Below are 16351 nucleotides of genomic sequence, written 5' to 3'. Positions count from 1 at the left end.
ATTTAAACTAAATTTGCATGTGTTTTAGAATATGTATTTTGGTGTCAATTGAAACTAGATACTCATTTGAGCAAGATGGCTCACTTAATGGCTTAGAATGAACAGAATAGCTTTATAGCTTTAGAAGGACCTTGAGCTCAGGACAAATGTGTGTGTATATATGTATATGTATGTGTATATCTATATATGTATATCTATATATATGTATGTCTATATATATATATATATATATATATATATATTTATTTATTTTTAAGTAAAGGTCCTATTTTCAGAATAGGTATTAGGAATTTCTGCAATTTATTTATACAGTAAACTAATAGATTACATATTGTTTATATTTCCCCAGTGATGAGGAGCTGTCCCAGTATCTATTGCAGCTGGTGCAGGTTTTGAGATATGAGCCATACTATGATTGTGCTCTCACCCACTTCCTCTTGGAGCGCGCCCAAAGAAACCGCAAGATAGGACACTTCTTATTCTGGCACTTAAGGTGTGTGTGAATGCATTGTATGTGTTAAGTGTATTTATTGACCTGGTTTATTTACACATGGCCTACTTTCAGATTTTACCTTAATGTGTCGTTCTGTGCTTTGCAGGTCAGAGATCCACATGCCTGCTGTTTCAGTCCAGTTCTCACTCATTTTAGAGGCATACTGTAGAGGCAGCATTCCTCATATTGAGGTTCTTAAAAAGCAGGTTAGTAACAACAAATATTCATTTTCACTACTCTAACCTTATCCTTGCCCTCTCTCACATCATTTAAAGTGCACTATGTAACCTTTCCTTTCTAAGCCTGCTTGGTTTTGGTAGATTTCAGAAAATATCTTATATAGTTATTTGTGCATTTGTCATCAGCACAACATGTTCACTCACGTTCAAGAAAAAAAAAATCCTATGATTAACCTAAGCTGACCATAAATATTTGCAGTAATTGGAAAACTGGCTAATCTTGACATCCCTATGAGTGCAGAGTCTTTTAACAGTAAGGTTGCAACTTCTGTTGTGTCCTTGGGCAAGACAGTTTTAACCACCTTTTTTTTTTTTTTCTTCGTAACAGTAGGTTCTAGTTGTCAGTATTTTTAGCCTTGTCACACCAGTGTCATCCGCTGTGCCCTCTGCCCTTTGACCTCTAGACAGTTCATTCTGACAGTTAACTCCCCAGGCAACTTCCTCTTTACTTCCCTGTCAGTGAGACTATTTATGTGACCACTTCCTGTTTTGAGAAGCGTTCACATCGTGGGTCATGTATGTGCTGACGTTTCAGATTCTGAATACTTTTTCATTTCCTATTAGTATGTTTTAGTGTTGTAAATATAGAAAGACACACTTTGACTACTAAAATTATATATTAGGTTTTGTTTTTGGAATTGGGTCTTGTTCTACTAATGATTGTACAAAATTGGAAAAACATCATATTGTACCAAATCTTTACCTGTAACCAGTTAAACTGGTTAAACTAAATGAAACTCATGTTTCATTTATTACTATTACATTTTTTTTTTCTTCTTTTAATTATTTAGATTTGCGTTACCCTTTTATTATATTACTACTATGTCCAAGTAATATCACTTGTGGATCAATAGTTTGTCTAAGTATAAGTTGTCTTACCCATATATTTACTATCCTTGCTCTGTCCAAATCAATTTCTGTCTCGTACATTCTTGGGCACTATGTAACCTCTCAGGTGTACAGTCTGCCACCTTCTTGTCTCCATGGAAATGCTATGAGACAAGGAGGTGACAGGAACAAGTCGATGTAATTGAACTGAATACATGCATGATGGATGGATAGATCAGTAGATACATTATTTTATTCATGCTTTCTATTTGAATAGTTTTTTGTTTGTTTGTTTTGTTTTGTTTTTTTTTACTTTTTAGTATTGGTGCCCATTGTTTTATATTGAACAGTATTACCAATTGTGAGGCAATGGCAGCGTGTCTGTCCACTGAACCAAAGGTTGATGATTTGAATCTCGCTCTCAACATAAACATCAGTGGTAGAGCTGTCAGATCCTCTAACCTACAGGTTGACAGTGTTATTCCAGCTCCTACAAATGAATAATGTCATTGTGTCCTTGGACAACCCATCTCGCCCATAGTGTCTGCGTACATTGGTGTATAAATGTGTGTGTGAATGGGTGAGTGCTCCCTTGATGTAAAGCTCTTTGAGTGCCTTGAAGTTGGAAAAAGCACTATATAAAAACGTAACCATTTACCAAGGCACAGAGAAGCAGGTGGCAGACACCAGTTAGACTTACATTTTAAAATGGTTGTGATATTATCCTGAACTTCCATTATGCACGTTCTTTTACCTGTTCTTATGTTTTTAACTTGTTTTATACAGTGTCCTTGGGTGTTTTGAAAGGCACTTATTAATAAAATGTATTACTGTTATTATTATTCAGGTGGAAGCATTGAGTAAACTGAAATCGGTGAATGAACTGATCAAACTTGGGACCATCAAAAACGCTCGCAGCAAAGCCAAGGAAGCCATGCTGACCAAAGAGGCCATGATGACCTGTCTAAGGCAGAGCGGTTACTCAGATGCCCTGTCAGACATACACTCCCCACTCAACCCCAATGTCCTACTGGCCGCTGTTAAGTAAGAAAAAATGTGTAATTGATTTATAAGTTGAATATTTGAACATTTTTAATTTACTTGTTATTTTCCCTTAGTGTGGAAAAGTGTCGGTACATGGACTCTAAGATGAAGCCTCTCTGGATTGTTTATAACAACAAGCTGCTGGACGGGGACACTCTGGGAATCATCTTTAAAAATGGAGATGGTAAGGAAACATAAAAAATTGTAGGACTTTTATTTGATCTTGATATCAGTGAATTTGTAGGATTTTTATTTATTTATTTATTTTTTAGTCTATTGGGGAAAATACAGATGTTGGGCAGATTTTTCCTATATATCTTTTTCTATTATTAATGGGCGTAGAAACCGTAAATGGGCGATGAAGCTTAAGAAGTGGCTGTATGTTTATCATACCATATCATTATAACATTAGATTCCATAGATTCCAAGAAAAAAATTTTTTTCCACAAAAGTGAAATTTCAATTGGTTCTGTACACAATAGCACCCAGCAGCCTCACTGTTAGCCTCACTATTTCCTGTTCAATTTTGTCTCTGAGTTTTTTTCTGAGTTACGCTGAAATGAATAAATAAATAAAGATCAAGCAGTGGACAGGGAGCTGTGGGTGAATGTCACTGACAACATGTAAAAAAAAATAAAAAATCATCACACATAATGAGCACTTCATCGGAGGACTCTTCTGTTTAGAAAAAGAAGTGTTTGTGTCTCCATGCTAACGCCAATGCTAATTTTGAAGCATAATAAATATTAAGATAACACCACAAACTGAAGTATTCTACATTTAAAAATCATGGAGTAGTCTTTATTTTAATTAATTTCGAATTTTAATCATCGGTTATTTATTCTTTGTATTCCAATATTTATTAATAAGAGTGAGCTAGCTAGCGTGCTACTGTGCACAGAGCCTATTGTGAACGTTAGCACAACTTTGCTTAAATGCATGGGTCTTGCAATTATGTGTATTTATTGGCCACAACACAACATCGATATCGGTTGAAATGATTTGTATTGGAACATTTATAAATACTGCAGCGCTTATGGGTAGTTCCCAGTATGTAGTGATCAAAACAACCTTAATACTACTATGCACTTTTTTTTATCTTCGTATACTGTAATGTATCTTCTGTAATCTTTTTAATATTTGGTTACTATTTTCTTGTACTGGAACCCAATCTAAATCATTATAAAAAATGGCTCATCGGTGTATCTTTCCCTTTAACAGACCTGCGACAGGACATGTTAACACTGCAGATATTACGGCTGATGGATCTTCTTTGGAAAGAGGCGAGTCTTGATCTCAGGTATGACTTCTACATTGCCTATTTCAGTGATTTGTTTCTTCACTTTGCTCCTACTCTGTGTGATTATAGGATGCCATGGAGTAGTGTTGTCACAATACAAAAATTTCAAACCCTATTTTGATGCCAAGCAATAGAGTTGATGCGCAATACTGATTCCAATATCACAATGATAATTAAAATTGTAATACTTTCTTTTATATTTCTATGTGAGCTTATATCTTTGTAATTCCTCAATCGTCCAGGTAGGTTCCTTTGTGGTACATGGGTATATACTAGTGTAGTTTAGTTCATTGGTTTATTTTAACAGGGAACATGTGCTAACGCATTAATCTCATAAAAGAAGCGATGCTTTAAACCAGATTGAGCTAAAGCTAGTTTCCATTTGCACTCCCTGGGCAGGTTACAAACTATTAAAATACATTTAAGTATCCATCCATTTATATGTGGTCTTATACTTATTCTGATACAGCTCAAGATCATGCTAAAGGTATTCAGGAAAGGTTCATTTCTGTCTTGCTCAAAAGCGTATCGAGTTTTGATACTAGTTTTAGTATCAGTTACTATCTGTTTTTTCATACCTTTGACAAGCCTTCTGTGGAGAGATTCAGCTGTGCTTTAGAGGCACTTAAATGACTTCATGCTAGTTTGAGCCGTGACCCTTTTACACCCAAGTTTTCTGTACTTTCTTAGCACACCCACAAACTTAAAATATGCTAGATTGTCCAAATTAAAGCCACATTTTAGGGAAACGTTAGCACTCTTTGTCATACATAGACACATCTGGAGCAGAGCCATGGAAAAGTTGTTTTGACAGTTGAGCTGCAGAAAAAAGTTCACGTTACAAGGACATAAGTTCACAGTTCAGACACAGAATGGGATAAAAGGCGTGGAGTAGAAACCCCTCCATTATGATGTAACTTTAGCTTTTATGTTTTACAGTTTCAGTTTTGTGTAAACGTTTCATTGAGGTGTGGAGATGTACCAGATTCAGTTACCTTTGCACAATGTAAGAATGTAGACCTCTGTGAGATGGGACTTGTCTTGGCAATGATTTTTCTCTTTTTTTCCCCTTTTCTTTCTTGTATGCCATTGTGTAACAGAACCAGCCACTTCATAGTCAAAATTTTAAAAAAAATTGTTAAAACAACAGTATCTAACTTTTTATCTGAAAATAGACTAAAATACAACCATGTTTTTTGTGTGCTCCTTCTGCTCATTTCCATGGAAATGTTATTCCTATGGCTATAATCTTTCACAGTATTGCACAAAATGTATCTATTTTGTTGGTGAATGTTTTGAAGTATGGTTTTATCTTTCTTCTTCCAATGGGATTATGCAAGTGATGTGCCACCCCTAGAAAGTTGCATATTGTACGTTTTAATGTTAAAAGCAAAGTTCAGGCTTTACCTAAAACATCAAAAACAACTTATCAACCTTTCAGACCTGTTTAATTCTATTTAAAGGTCCACTATGCACTAGAAGTGAGAGACATATGTTTAAAAAAATGATAATATCACAATTGTTGTTTTAGAGATATACAAATATAAATAAAAGGAAATATCAAGTATATATAATTAAAACTTACTTAAAACTTAAAATATACATAAATGTCATGGGTAATCTACTAAACAAGAGTATAAGGTGACACATTTACAGTCACATTTTAGCGCTTTCCTGATGCACTGCTTAAATTTCATCTGGAGAAGAAAAAAAACATTTGAGGTTTTCATTTTTGTCATTATCGGCAACCTCCACCTTTACTATGACGTTTTTGTTAATGTCTCTCTCCACACTCTCCGTGTTTACATGGAGCTGATATTGCTTAGCCCTAGAATGATCCAAAGTAAGGCCCTAGCCAAGTTACAGGTGTATGCCTTCATATTTACCCCAAGATGGTAGTGAATACCTAAACACTGTTAAAATATTTAAATATTTGCAAGGAGCCATCTGTACATCATGGCAACGGACAACAGATGAAAACTAGCCTCTTGGCTAATTCTGGCATGTTAAACAGTTACTGTTGGTCAACATGCACTGTCCACTATAAATAAATAAATTAAATAAATATTTGGATCATTTGGTGTTCCTACAACTCTCCCACAGTATGGTATTAATGTAAAATCTAAATATTAAATTTTTAATGTAAATGGCATATAGCGTGACAAAAGATTAGGGCTGCAACAGTTGTCATTTATCTGAATAATTATGATTAAAATAACATTAAAATAAATGTTATTGTTTTTGCATTTTATTTTTAGGACAAATAGTATTATTAAATCAAAATGTCATAAAAACAATAGAAATGTTTGGATTTGCATTAATTAATACATACATACAGTTGATTTGTAAATATTCTCTAGAATCCTTCTGCCAGCATCTGGTTGAAAATGTATTTGAAAAGCCTAAAAGTACCATATAAATTATAATTTCAGCAGTTGAAATATTTTTGCCTACTACTACTACTACTACTACTACTACTACTACTACTACTACTACTACTACTACTACTACTACTACTACTACTACTACTACTACTACTACTACTACTACTACTACTACTACTACTACTACTACTACTACTACTACTACTACTACTACTACTACTACTACTACTACTACTACTACTACTACTACTACTACTACTACTACTACTACTACTACCACTACTACCACTACTACCACTACTACTACTAAACTGCCGCCACTACTACTACTAAACTGCCGCCACTACTACTACTAAACTGCCGCCACTACTACTACTAAACTGCCGCCACTACTACTACTAAACTGCCGCCACTACTACTACTAAACTGCCGCCACTACTACTACTAAACTGCCGCCACTACTACTACTAAACTGCCGCCACTACTACTACTAAAGTGCCGCCACTACTACTTAACAACTACTACTACTACTACTAAACTGCTACCACTACTAAAAATTGCCCTAGAAAAGATCACATTGGTTACATGGTCACATGGGCTAACCAGGGCTGCAATCATTAAGCGACGACTCATGACTTGTCCATTATAAAAAATATCTGTAAATATATTTTGATAATCATAATCGCTTTCTGGACTATATAGAATAAAATTCATATATAAAGACCTTTTTTAAACATAGATAGTGTCATTACAAAGTCAATTTTAGCACAAGTAAAAATAACTTCAGCTGACCAAAGTGCTTTACAGAAAAACAAATCTACAGATAATACAATACAATAGGCAAAGAACAATAAAACACCACGATATCCTGTCTAGCTCGTATTAAATGCCAGGGAGAAGAGGTGGTTATCAGAGTTTCATTTTTGTCATTAATAACAGACCTTATTTGTAGTAAAATAAATATTCACTGGATATAACTGGACAAAAAGTTGTGGGAGTGAAGACGTTTCACTGCTCACCCAAGCCACTTCTTCAGTTCCGGTCAGATTACTAAACAAAGAAAACAAAAGCGTTTGCCAGTATGCTAGTAGATGTGAGTACCCATTAGTGTTTCAGGTCAGCTAGTTCCTCCCTTCAGATGGATATAAGGCAGTGTCCACCAGCAATCTGACAGAACTGAATGAACAACTTTGTGCCCAGTTGAGAGATTTAAATTTTTCTTTTACTATGGATCATACCTGGACAACTGAGGGATTACACAGACACACCTTATTTGTAAATATTATCTATCTAAAAGTCTACTGTCACCATATTTCAACCTTAATTTCATTATGCATTTAAAAAGTGTCAGTATGTATAATGGAAATAATCTAATCGAAACATTAATTACTGTCTAGTCGACTAAAATAATGATTGGTTACAGCCCTATTAATGGCTTGTTTCCTCTCTCCTTTCCTTGCAGAATAGTCCCGTACGGCTGTCTGGCAACAGGGGATCGGGCAGGACTGATCGAAGTGGTGTCTTCGGCCGACACCATCGCAAACATCCAGCTCACCAGCAGCAACGTGGCTGCAGCTGCTGCCTTCAACAAGGACGCTCTGCTCAACTGGCTAAAGGAGAGGAATTCTGGGTACTGCTCTCTTTTGTCACCATCTATATATGTTCATGTTATTTATTTATTGCATCCCGTGTTTTTTGAGGGGGTTTTTTGTTTAGTTTTTTTTATTCTTTTGTTTCAGTATTCGCTTCATCGTCTATTTCTTTGTCAGATCTTCAACATTTGTTATTGTGACAGGCTGAGGCCATCTGTATGTTCTGCAGCATTAATCTACTTAATCTACTCTTGTACACATCTGATTAACCTAATAATGTCCCCTAATAATAATCACCCGCTTAAAATATTATATATAAATTACCAGCAGGGGGCACCAAATCTCCATGAAAAGTTTAGATGAGGAAACAACTTATACATTTTTTTTTTTTAAACATACCTTGAATTTACCTTTTGGATATTTCATGGCAAAGTACAATGTAATCAATAAGAAAAACTGTCTCTTGACCCCCGGCTGCTAGTATGACATCAGCACATACTAGATTCTGAAAACCACCATATCTCCTACCTCTATAAGCTCTACCTCTTAGAATATTTGAGTACTAAACTTCATTGACCGTAGTAGTAGTAGTTGTAGTTGTAGTGACCTATGTACAATTCTTCCTGCAGTGATGCGCTGGACCGGGCCATAGAGGAGTTTACTTTGTCGTGCGCTGGGTACTGTGTGGCCACTTATGTTCTGGGCATTGGAGACAGACACAGTGACAACATCATGGTCCGCAGCACTGGACAGGTGAGGCACAAACATCTATTAGAGGGCTGGTAATTTTACATGAGAAAGGAAGTTGTGTATAAGTCCCTCCATAACCTGGCCCCCCATCTACCTCTCTGAGCTCCACCACATCCACCCAGGCAACTGATGCCCACCTCCTGGCTACACTACTCCCATCAGGACTAAACTCAAGACCTGGGGGGATAGGGCCTTTGCCGCTGCTGCCCAAACACATTAGAGACTCATCCACACTCACCATGTTCAAAAAACTCACCTGTTCAAAACTACCTTCAAATAACAGCATCTCCATTTTGATCTGTTTCTTTCATTTGCATTTTGTCTTGAACTGTGTGAAGGGTCATTTAGTTTCCTGAAACCGCTATACAAGTGTTATGTATTATTATAAAATGATTCACTGATTTGTGTAACTTTAACACCTTTTTCTTAATATTGGATTTTAATTAAAAACTATTGAAAATCATTGTTAAGTTTTCTTTTTGATATTTTTTGTCAGTTGATGGAGCTCAGTTTGGTCCAAAATATATTTCACTTATGCTTTTTGGTTCGCAGCCCACATACTTTTTACAATATGAATTACACAAATGTATACCAAAGTGTATTATTTTAAAGTATTTGTTTTGTTTCTGTTTGAAGCTCTTTCACATAGACTTTGGGCATATTCTGGGAAACTTCAAGTCCAAGTTTGGCATCAAGAGAGAGAGGGTCCCATTCATCCTGACGCATGACTTCATCCACGTCATTCAACAGGGCAAGACAGGGTACACGGAGAAATTTGGAAGGTAATATTTATACCTGTTTATGATTTTACTTTTTTTGTATTTACTTTAATTGTAAATATACTGTCTTTATTTACCAGTCAAACTGGGTCTCAAACTCACACTTGATGAGGTTGTTTTCACTCATGTTGATGCACTTTGTAGACCGACTCCAGCTCCCAATACATTTAGTTCTGTCTTGTTCACATGCACCGCACATCATTCACCCCAAGAGCCATGACTGATCGCCAAATTTATTTCCATATGTGTCAAACAGCAGCTCTGCAGCGCCTATTCATACAAATATACCTTATCCAAGTGTTGTTGGTTTTTTTTACCCAATTCCAAGCTTTGACTGCGTAGGTCGGCCCAAGATTGGCCGTGTTCACACTACACTCGCCCCACTCCAGAGTGCGAGTGGAGCCGCTCCAGGAGTCCACCTTGGAGCAGCCATTTAATGCGACTCAGAATGAGGCTGTTGGATTCACACTGCCCAACCAATCCTCCCAGAGCAGATGCCATTTTACATCGACTTTTACATCGACTTAACTAGTTGGCAGTATGAAAACAACCTGACCCAAGACCACAGCAAGTCTACTATAGGATTTAATAAGGAAAAGAATGAATAAAATCTGTGAATTGTCCATTTTACTTCCCAAAAACACTTATGTAAAATGGAGAACTGTGTTGTTGCAATAGATTTTTTCTTCTTTTATCAGTTATTGCATCAGCCAATATTGGGAAAGCTATATATCCCAATATTGGCATAATTTTGTGATACATTATGCAGCCCTTCACTGCAGTGTACCATCTTGTATAGTAGAGTACTTTTTTTTTTTTTATTAAACTTTATACTGCAGGGAGAAACTGGTTCTTTGTCTCAGATTTATTAGTGCAGCTTAAATAAGAACAAGTGCATCCAAAAAATATGTTTGACTTAATCTTCAAGTCAAACATGTTTTGATATATTGAATATTGTGTTATTGTGTTTGTAGAAAGCCACTGAAGTTACAGTTGTTGACCTATGTAATAGTAGTCTTTGAGTAGGACCAAAAAGGAGATGTACGCATTTTATGATATTTTATGGTAAAAGGTGCCATTATCAAAGAAAATACTTTAATATTTCTCTAAATCAAACAGTTAATCCACTGCATTTGAGGCTATTTACTATTACAGTTTACTATGGCAATGAAGCATATTTGGCAACAATGAAAATAAATGCACGCTTGCAGTCAACCATCTTCACTGCAGATTTGACACACTTGTCGACTGATACGCATGTTGTGCCATGTGCCTTTAATGAAGTTGTTTACAATGAGATAAAAAATGGAACAGTGACTCATACATCGCAGAGGATGTGCCTATAGATTTGTTATTGTGACCTATAAACTTGAATTTAGCAGAATTGTCAGTACAGGTCAGGATGTTCTAAAGGTTGGTATCATCATTACTGTTGGCATGCTCAATTCTTCTTGTGGGTTTTTCGCAGCTCATTAAGTAACATCTGTTGTGAAGATAAATCTTTAAAATTGCAGTAGTTTTATTTTAGAGCGTTCCATATTGTTGACATGGTAAGTGGTAAATGGTCACATTTTTATATAGCACTTTCCATCTTCAAGACACTCAAAGAGCTTTACATCAACAAGAACCTCTCACCCATTCACACACACATTCATGCACGAGTGTAAGCAGACACTGAGGAAGAGGCGCGTTAAGTGTCTTGCCCAAGGACACAACGATATCAGTGCCAACCTGTGGGACAGTGGATCTGACTGCTTGATTAATGTTTATTTCGAGAGTGGGATTCAAACTGCCAACCTTCAGATCAGTGGACAAACGTGCTATTCTGTACAAACATTAGGCACAATTTACACATGAGAAATAAATTTTTAGATACTTTAAACATTATTTCAACAATAGCAAACAACGAAGTTAAATCTGTCAACTGGACAAATCTTGTAGGAGTGAAGATGTTTCGCTGCTCATCCAAGCCACTTCCTCAGTTCTGGTCAGAATGCTGGCGGCCACTGCCTTTAAATCTATCTGAGGGGAGGGGCTAACTACACTGAAACTGTTAAAGGCTATTGTCTCCAGGTTCAGCTGAAACTACCCTACTCAGCCCGCAACGACCCTGCTATTGTTCTCATTGTTCTGGGTCTGAGGATGGAGTTGTTAAGGGCTGAATAGGGTAGACTGAGGGTCTACACAGACATTATTTCAACAACATAAATGCATTTTCTTACATTTTATTTGTCAAATAATAATTTCTGTGTACATTAGAGGAGTTTTGGACCAGTAGGTAACAGTTGCTAGGCAAAGTCACAATCTCTAACCAGGAAGTAAAATCTGAAACGCAAAAAATGTCCAAATAGTTGTTTTTTTTTGGGTTTTTTTTTACATTTTTAGTCAAATCTAAATATAATACTTTCAGCTATGTTTTAGTAAAATGAGTAGTCCTTAATGTCTGCATGTCTGCTGACACTTTATAACACCGGTCACTTTAATAAGCCACTTTGCACTGTTGTTCTGATGCTGCTGTTGTATATATTTTCTCCCTTTAAGTATTTCATTTGTTTTCATTTTTTTTAAGCATATCTTTTTAACTTTGTGCATGCCCTTATTTGTATTTGTATTTATTCAGTGTGTTTATGTTGCACTTTTTCACCAAAGCAAGTTCCTAGTTTGTGAACTGTGTTCAGAGACTATGGCAATAAAAGTCTTCTGATTCTGATTCTGATAAAAGTAGTTCTAATTCTGAGTTGGAATTTCACTCAATCCTATTGTGAATCCTTATCTACTAAGTACATATCGTTAAAGGTGTAGCCCTACTCACCCAGTCTCTTAGCCACCTAACCCTTATTTGCAAGACAATGGTTTATTGAATTAACTATGCCTGATGTTGTATTGCTGCGCTTTCACACCATCCTCTTCCTCTATCCCACGCTGGCATCGAGTACAACAATGAGTCATTTGACCTAAAACCAAATGAAATGTGATGAAGATTGTGTGGGCAACAACACCATCATCATAGACACTCATTTCATCTGGAAGCATCATTTAGCAAGTTGGAACATCATACAGAAATATAGTTTTGGTCTTATTTTTATGCCAGATGTTCTTATTAAAGACGCACTAAGGAACTTTTCTGGTGGAGGGTCCATCAGCTGCTTGTCTCATAAAAATGCTGTTGGTTTGCCTGGGATGTTTGATTGTTTGCTAATAATATTTGTGTCTGAAATAAAGAATAAATAAATAGCCATTACCATTTACCAAGGAGTGTCCCGAGCAGGAAGGAGATTTACCAACTTAGCTATTGTGAGACAACAGTAGCATATGTCCATTGATTCAAAGGTTGGTGGTTCAAATCCCGCTCTCGACATAAACATCAGTGATTGAGCAGTCTGATCCACTGACCCACCTGTTGGCAGTGTGATTCCAGGTCCCACAAATGAAAGCTGTCATTATGTCCTTGGGCAATGCACTTAACCCACCTCGCCCCCACTGTCTGCGTACACTGGTGTATGAATGTGTGTATGAATGGATGAGTGGTGCCTTGAAGGTTGAAAAGCGCTGTATAAAAATGTGACAATTTATCATTATTAAAAAGGCTTTTGTGTCTCGTGCATCAACACAGCTTTACCTCTACTAATACATTCCTTGCATTTATTTTTGTTTTCTTAGCTTCCGACAGTACTGTGAAGACGCCTATCTTATCTTGAGGAGGAATGGAAACCTGTTCATCACGTTGTTCGCTCTGATGCTAACAGCTGGTCTGCCTGAACTGACCTCTGTTAAGGACATCCAGTATCTTAAGGTAAAATCACATTTGCAAGAATTTATGTTTTGATTTTGAAAACAAAAAAGTAATTCAAAACCAACCAGCCAATTTGAAACAGAGCAATTAGTTTGTCAATTGGTTGTAGTAATAAGTGTAGAACAAAAAGGCTTTGTGCAATCTTTTGATGAATGTTAAAGAACCCATATTACTCCTGATCTGTTATGATGTTGATTCCTCATCACAAACCTACCTGGAGTTGTGTTTTGTTTCATTCACACATGTTTAACACACAAATCCTACATATTTAGCACTGAGTTTTTCTCTCAAACAGAAAACGCTCTGTCCCACTTGATGTCATGTGGTAATACAAGAAGTACTTCACTGTCTTTTAAACCCCATACACCTTCACAAGAATCATCTGGATAATTTCAGCTCTGGAATCACAAATCTCTACTAAACAAAAAGGAAAAGTGTAGCTGTTAACTTGAAAACAACCACTTCATGATATCACAAGTTGCAATAGAGCATTTTGAGCTTTGGAAATGCAGACAGCCTAATAATGCAGCGCTACTGAAACATGTGTGAATGAAACAAAACATAACTCCAGGGATATTTTTGAGGAGGTACCCATATTCTAACATGGCTAAACGCTCAGAAGATTGAAGGATTTTTAGAGTAACATTTGTATTTTGAAGTCAAGGTTAGGCTTGTCACAATAACAAGTTTTGAAGTATGATATATTGCTGAAGAACATATAGACGATAAACGATAATATTGAAATAATTTGTGCAAAACCCTAATTCCCCAAAACTATTTTAAATGTACAATATTGTTAAAAATTAAACACTTAGTAGTTGGTTCCTATCTTTAATGAGAAGTTATCAAGTCAACTTCTACAGCTCCAAACCTAACTGTAGTATAGAAAATAGCAAAATTTGAATAACCGTGAGATCAGAAAAAGATCAGATGTTTGTTTTAGATTTAAAATTTTAGATTACGTTACTGCTATAGCCTCTTCAATGACTTCACTGTTTTTGGTCTTCTCAGGACTCTCTGGCTCTGGGTAAAACAGACGACGAAGCGCTGAAACAGTTTCGACAGAAGTTTGACGAAGCGCTGAGAGAAAGCTGGACCACCAAAGTCAACTGGATGGCTCATAACGTGGCCAAAGACAACCGCTCATAGAAACGGTTTAAAGTAAAGGACCCAGCAGTCAGACAAGAGACAATGTAAAACTATAAACACCTTTGAAACCAGTGAAAGGGAATGCACAGGAGCAGATTCACTTTATATTTTAATGACACAAAACACTGGACAAACACTGGACTTCTACAATGTTCTCTGCTCTTAATTTGAGAAATGAACTCAAAATCCAATCTTGACATTTCTGTGTTAAACGTTGCGGGTTTTGCACAGGCAGTGATGGAGCAAAAAGCCAAAGTATGGAGCCTCTGTAAGCCCACACTAAAAAGCAATGGACCACATTCACTTCAATTCACCTGTACAAGACGTCACAGGTTCATACAGAATGTTAAACAGACTTGGACTTGTTCAGTGGTTAAACTATTTTTACCAACTCTGGACTGTGCAGTCCAGAGTAAGTACAGAAGAGGAGGACCCTTTTAATGTTTTATTCTTGCTGCCTCAATTTGCCACAGAACTACAGGAAGATTGTATTAAATTTTTTTTTTCTTTTAAATTTTAGACTTTATCTCAGACCTATATGTGCCAGGCTACTTTAAAAGTCTATTATGGTATTGTTATAGGGAGAATGTGATAACAGAATTGGCCATATACAGTTACAGAAGCCTTTTTAATTTAATTGCAGTTATTTTAGTTAGATATCAAAACACTGGAATTAAACACTTGACAGTTCATATAGTTGTAATTTTAAGCTAAATTATGAGATTTTTTTTTAGATCATATCAATTGCATTCACTTTTTACTGGGGTAATTTGCCTTTCCCTAATAGACAGACAGATTAAAATCCTACAATCCTACTCACCCAAATGAGGAATTAACTTATTCATGTAATATCTTCCCCGGGACCAAAACAAGAAAGAGAAGTGTAATTATTTTATGTTTTAAATCATGAGTCAAAGTTGAATGTGCCGGTAACTGTATGTTTTATACAAGTGTTTTGGTGGAGTTGAATTGGGCAGGGTTTATTGATGTTGAAATGGCTCTGCTTAAAATGGTGGAAACTCTGTTTTGACAGAAGGTGTTTCTATGGCATCTTTAAATATCGTGCAATATCTGTAAACATGCATACACCATATCCTGTAAGAAACCTGGAACCCATTCTTAAAGGTGCAATGTGGAACTTTTCTGGTGGAAGATCTGCTACATGCTTGTCTGAGATTACATTGCTTTGCCATATGGTATAAAACTTATATCACAGGGCCAAGTTACAAGTCAGATCTGTGCATTTTTTTAAACACCTTTTAATACAATGAATGCAAGTTTCTCAAGCCAGAACCAAACATGTTCGTTCATCCAATCAGATTTTTTTTTATTTCAGTGACACATGTGAAACAAAGGACCACACTGTTCACTTATCATTTACAAACAAGACATTTTTCCTCGTAAGCAGCCATATCTGTTTTAATGCGTAAAGACCATGTATGTCCCTGATTGGCTAATCCATCTGTCAATCACGGCCATCAGAACTCTGGGAGATTCGCCGTTGACCAGACTCACATCTTCGTAAAGTAATGGAGAAGCGTGTATTCTGGATTCCAGACAACAAAGCAATAGCATCTACATGGTAACAAGCAAGCAACTGACCCTTCACCAGAAAAGTTACATAATGTTTCTTTAAAATGCCTGTAATGTTGTTTTTTTCTGTGGCTTCTTGTGAGATACAGGACACCACTAGCCTTCAAGTCTCAGACACTGGATATTGTAACTGTACAGGCTTTTAATGTTATGCTGTTTGTTTTCATAGGAGTTTTATTAAAGTTATTTTCAACTGCACAGCACATCTCCTATTGGTATTTTTAATTATGTGAGAAATACTGCATTTACTGATTATTAAAATTACTATATTACTGAAAATTGACTCTTGTGAGCTTTAAGCCATGTTACAATGGTTAGTACTTCCTCAAAAACATGTCTTTTGTTTCATTCACAAATGTTTTGAGTAATCCTTTTAATATTAGTCTGTCAACATCTCCAAGCTCAAA

General features: G+C 36.2%; 1 protein-coding gene across 2 annotated transcripts in view; it reads left to right on the top strand.

Annotated features, from left to right (window-relative positions):
* Nucleotides 1-16142, top strand: part of pik3cb (phosphatidylinositol-4,5-bisphosphate 3-kinase, catalytic subunit beta) — a 109427-nt gene extending 93285 nt beyond the window's left edge. For both annotated transcript variants that reach the window (XM_055226210.1, XM_033977288.2), the window contains 10 exons: nucleotides 350-493; nucleotides 600-699; nucleotides 2408-2604; nucleotides 2679-2788; nucleotides 3826-3904; nucleotides 7751-7918; nucleotides 8510-8633; nucleotides 9267-9412; nucleotides 13070-13202; nucleotides 14214-16142. In XM_055226210.1, coding sequence (XP_055082185.1) covers nucleotides 350-493; nucleotides 600-699; nucleotides 2408-2604; nucleotides 2679-2788; nucleotides 3826-3904; nucleotides 7751-7918; nucleotides 8510-8633; nucleotides 9267-9412; nucleotides 13070-13202; nucleotides 14214-14351 — 1339 coding nt within the window. In that variant the 3' untranslated portion in view covers nucleotides 14352-16142. The remainder of the gene's footprint in view (nucleotides 1-349; nucleotides 494-599; nucleotides 700-2407; nucleotides 2605-2678; nucleotides 2789-3825; nucleotides 3905-7750; nucleotides 7919-8509; nucleotides 8634-9266; nucleotides 9413-13069; nucleotides 13203-14213) is intronic.
* Nucleotides 16143-16351: the final 209 nt, after the last annotated feature.

The sequence above is a fragment of the Periophthalmus magnuspinnatus genome, chromosome 13 (assembly GCF_009829125.3).
Source record: "Periophthalmus magnuspinnatus isolate fPerMag1 chromosome 13, fPerMag1.2.pri, whole genome shotgun sequence".
Taxonomy (NCBI): domain Eukaryota; kingdom Metazoa; phylum Chordata; class Actinopteri; order Gobiiformes; family Gobiidae; genus Periophthalmus; species Periophthalmus magnuspinnatus.
Note: the sequence above shows the minus strand (reverse complement) of the source record. Positions and strands in the feature narration are given on the sequence as shown.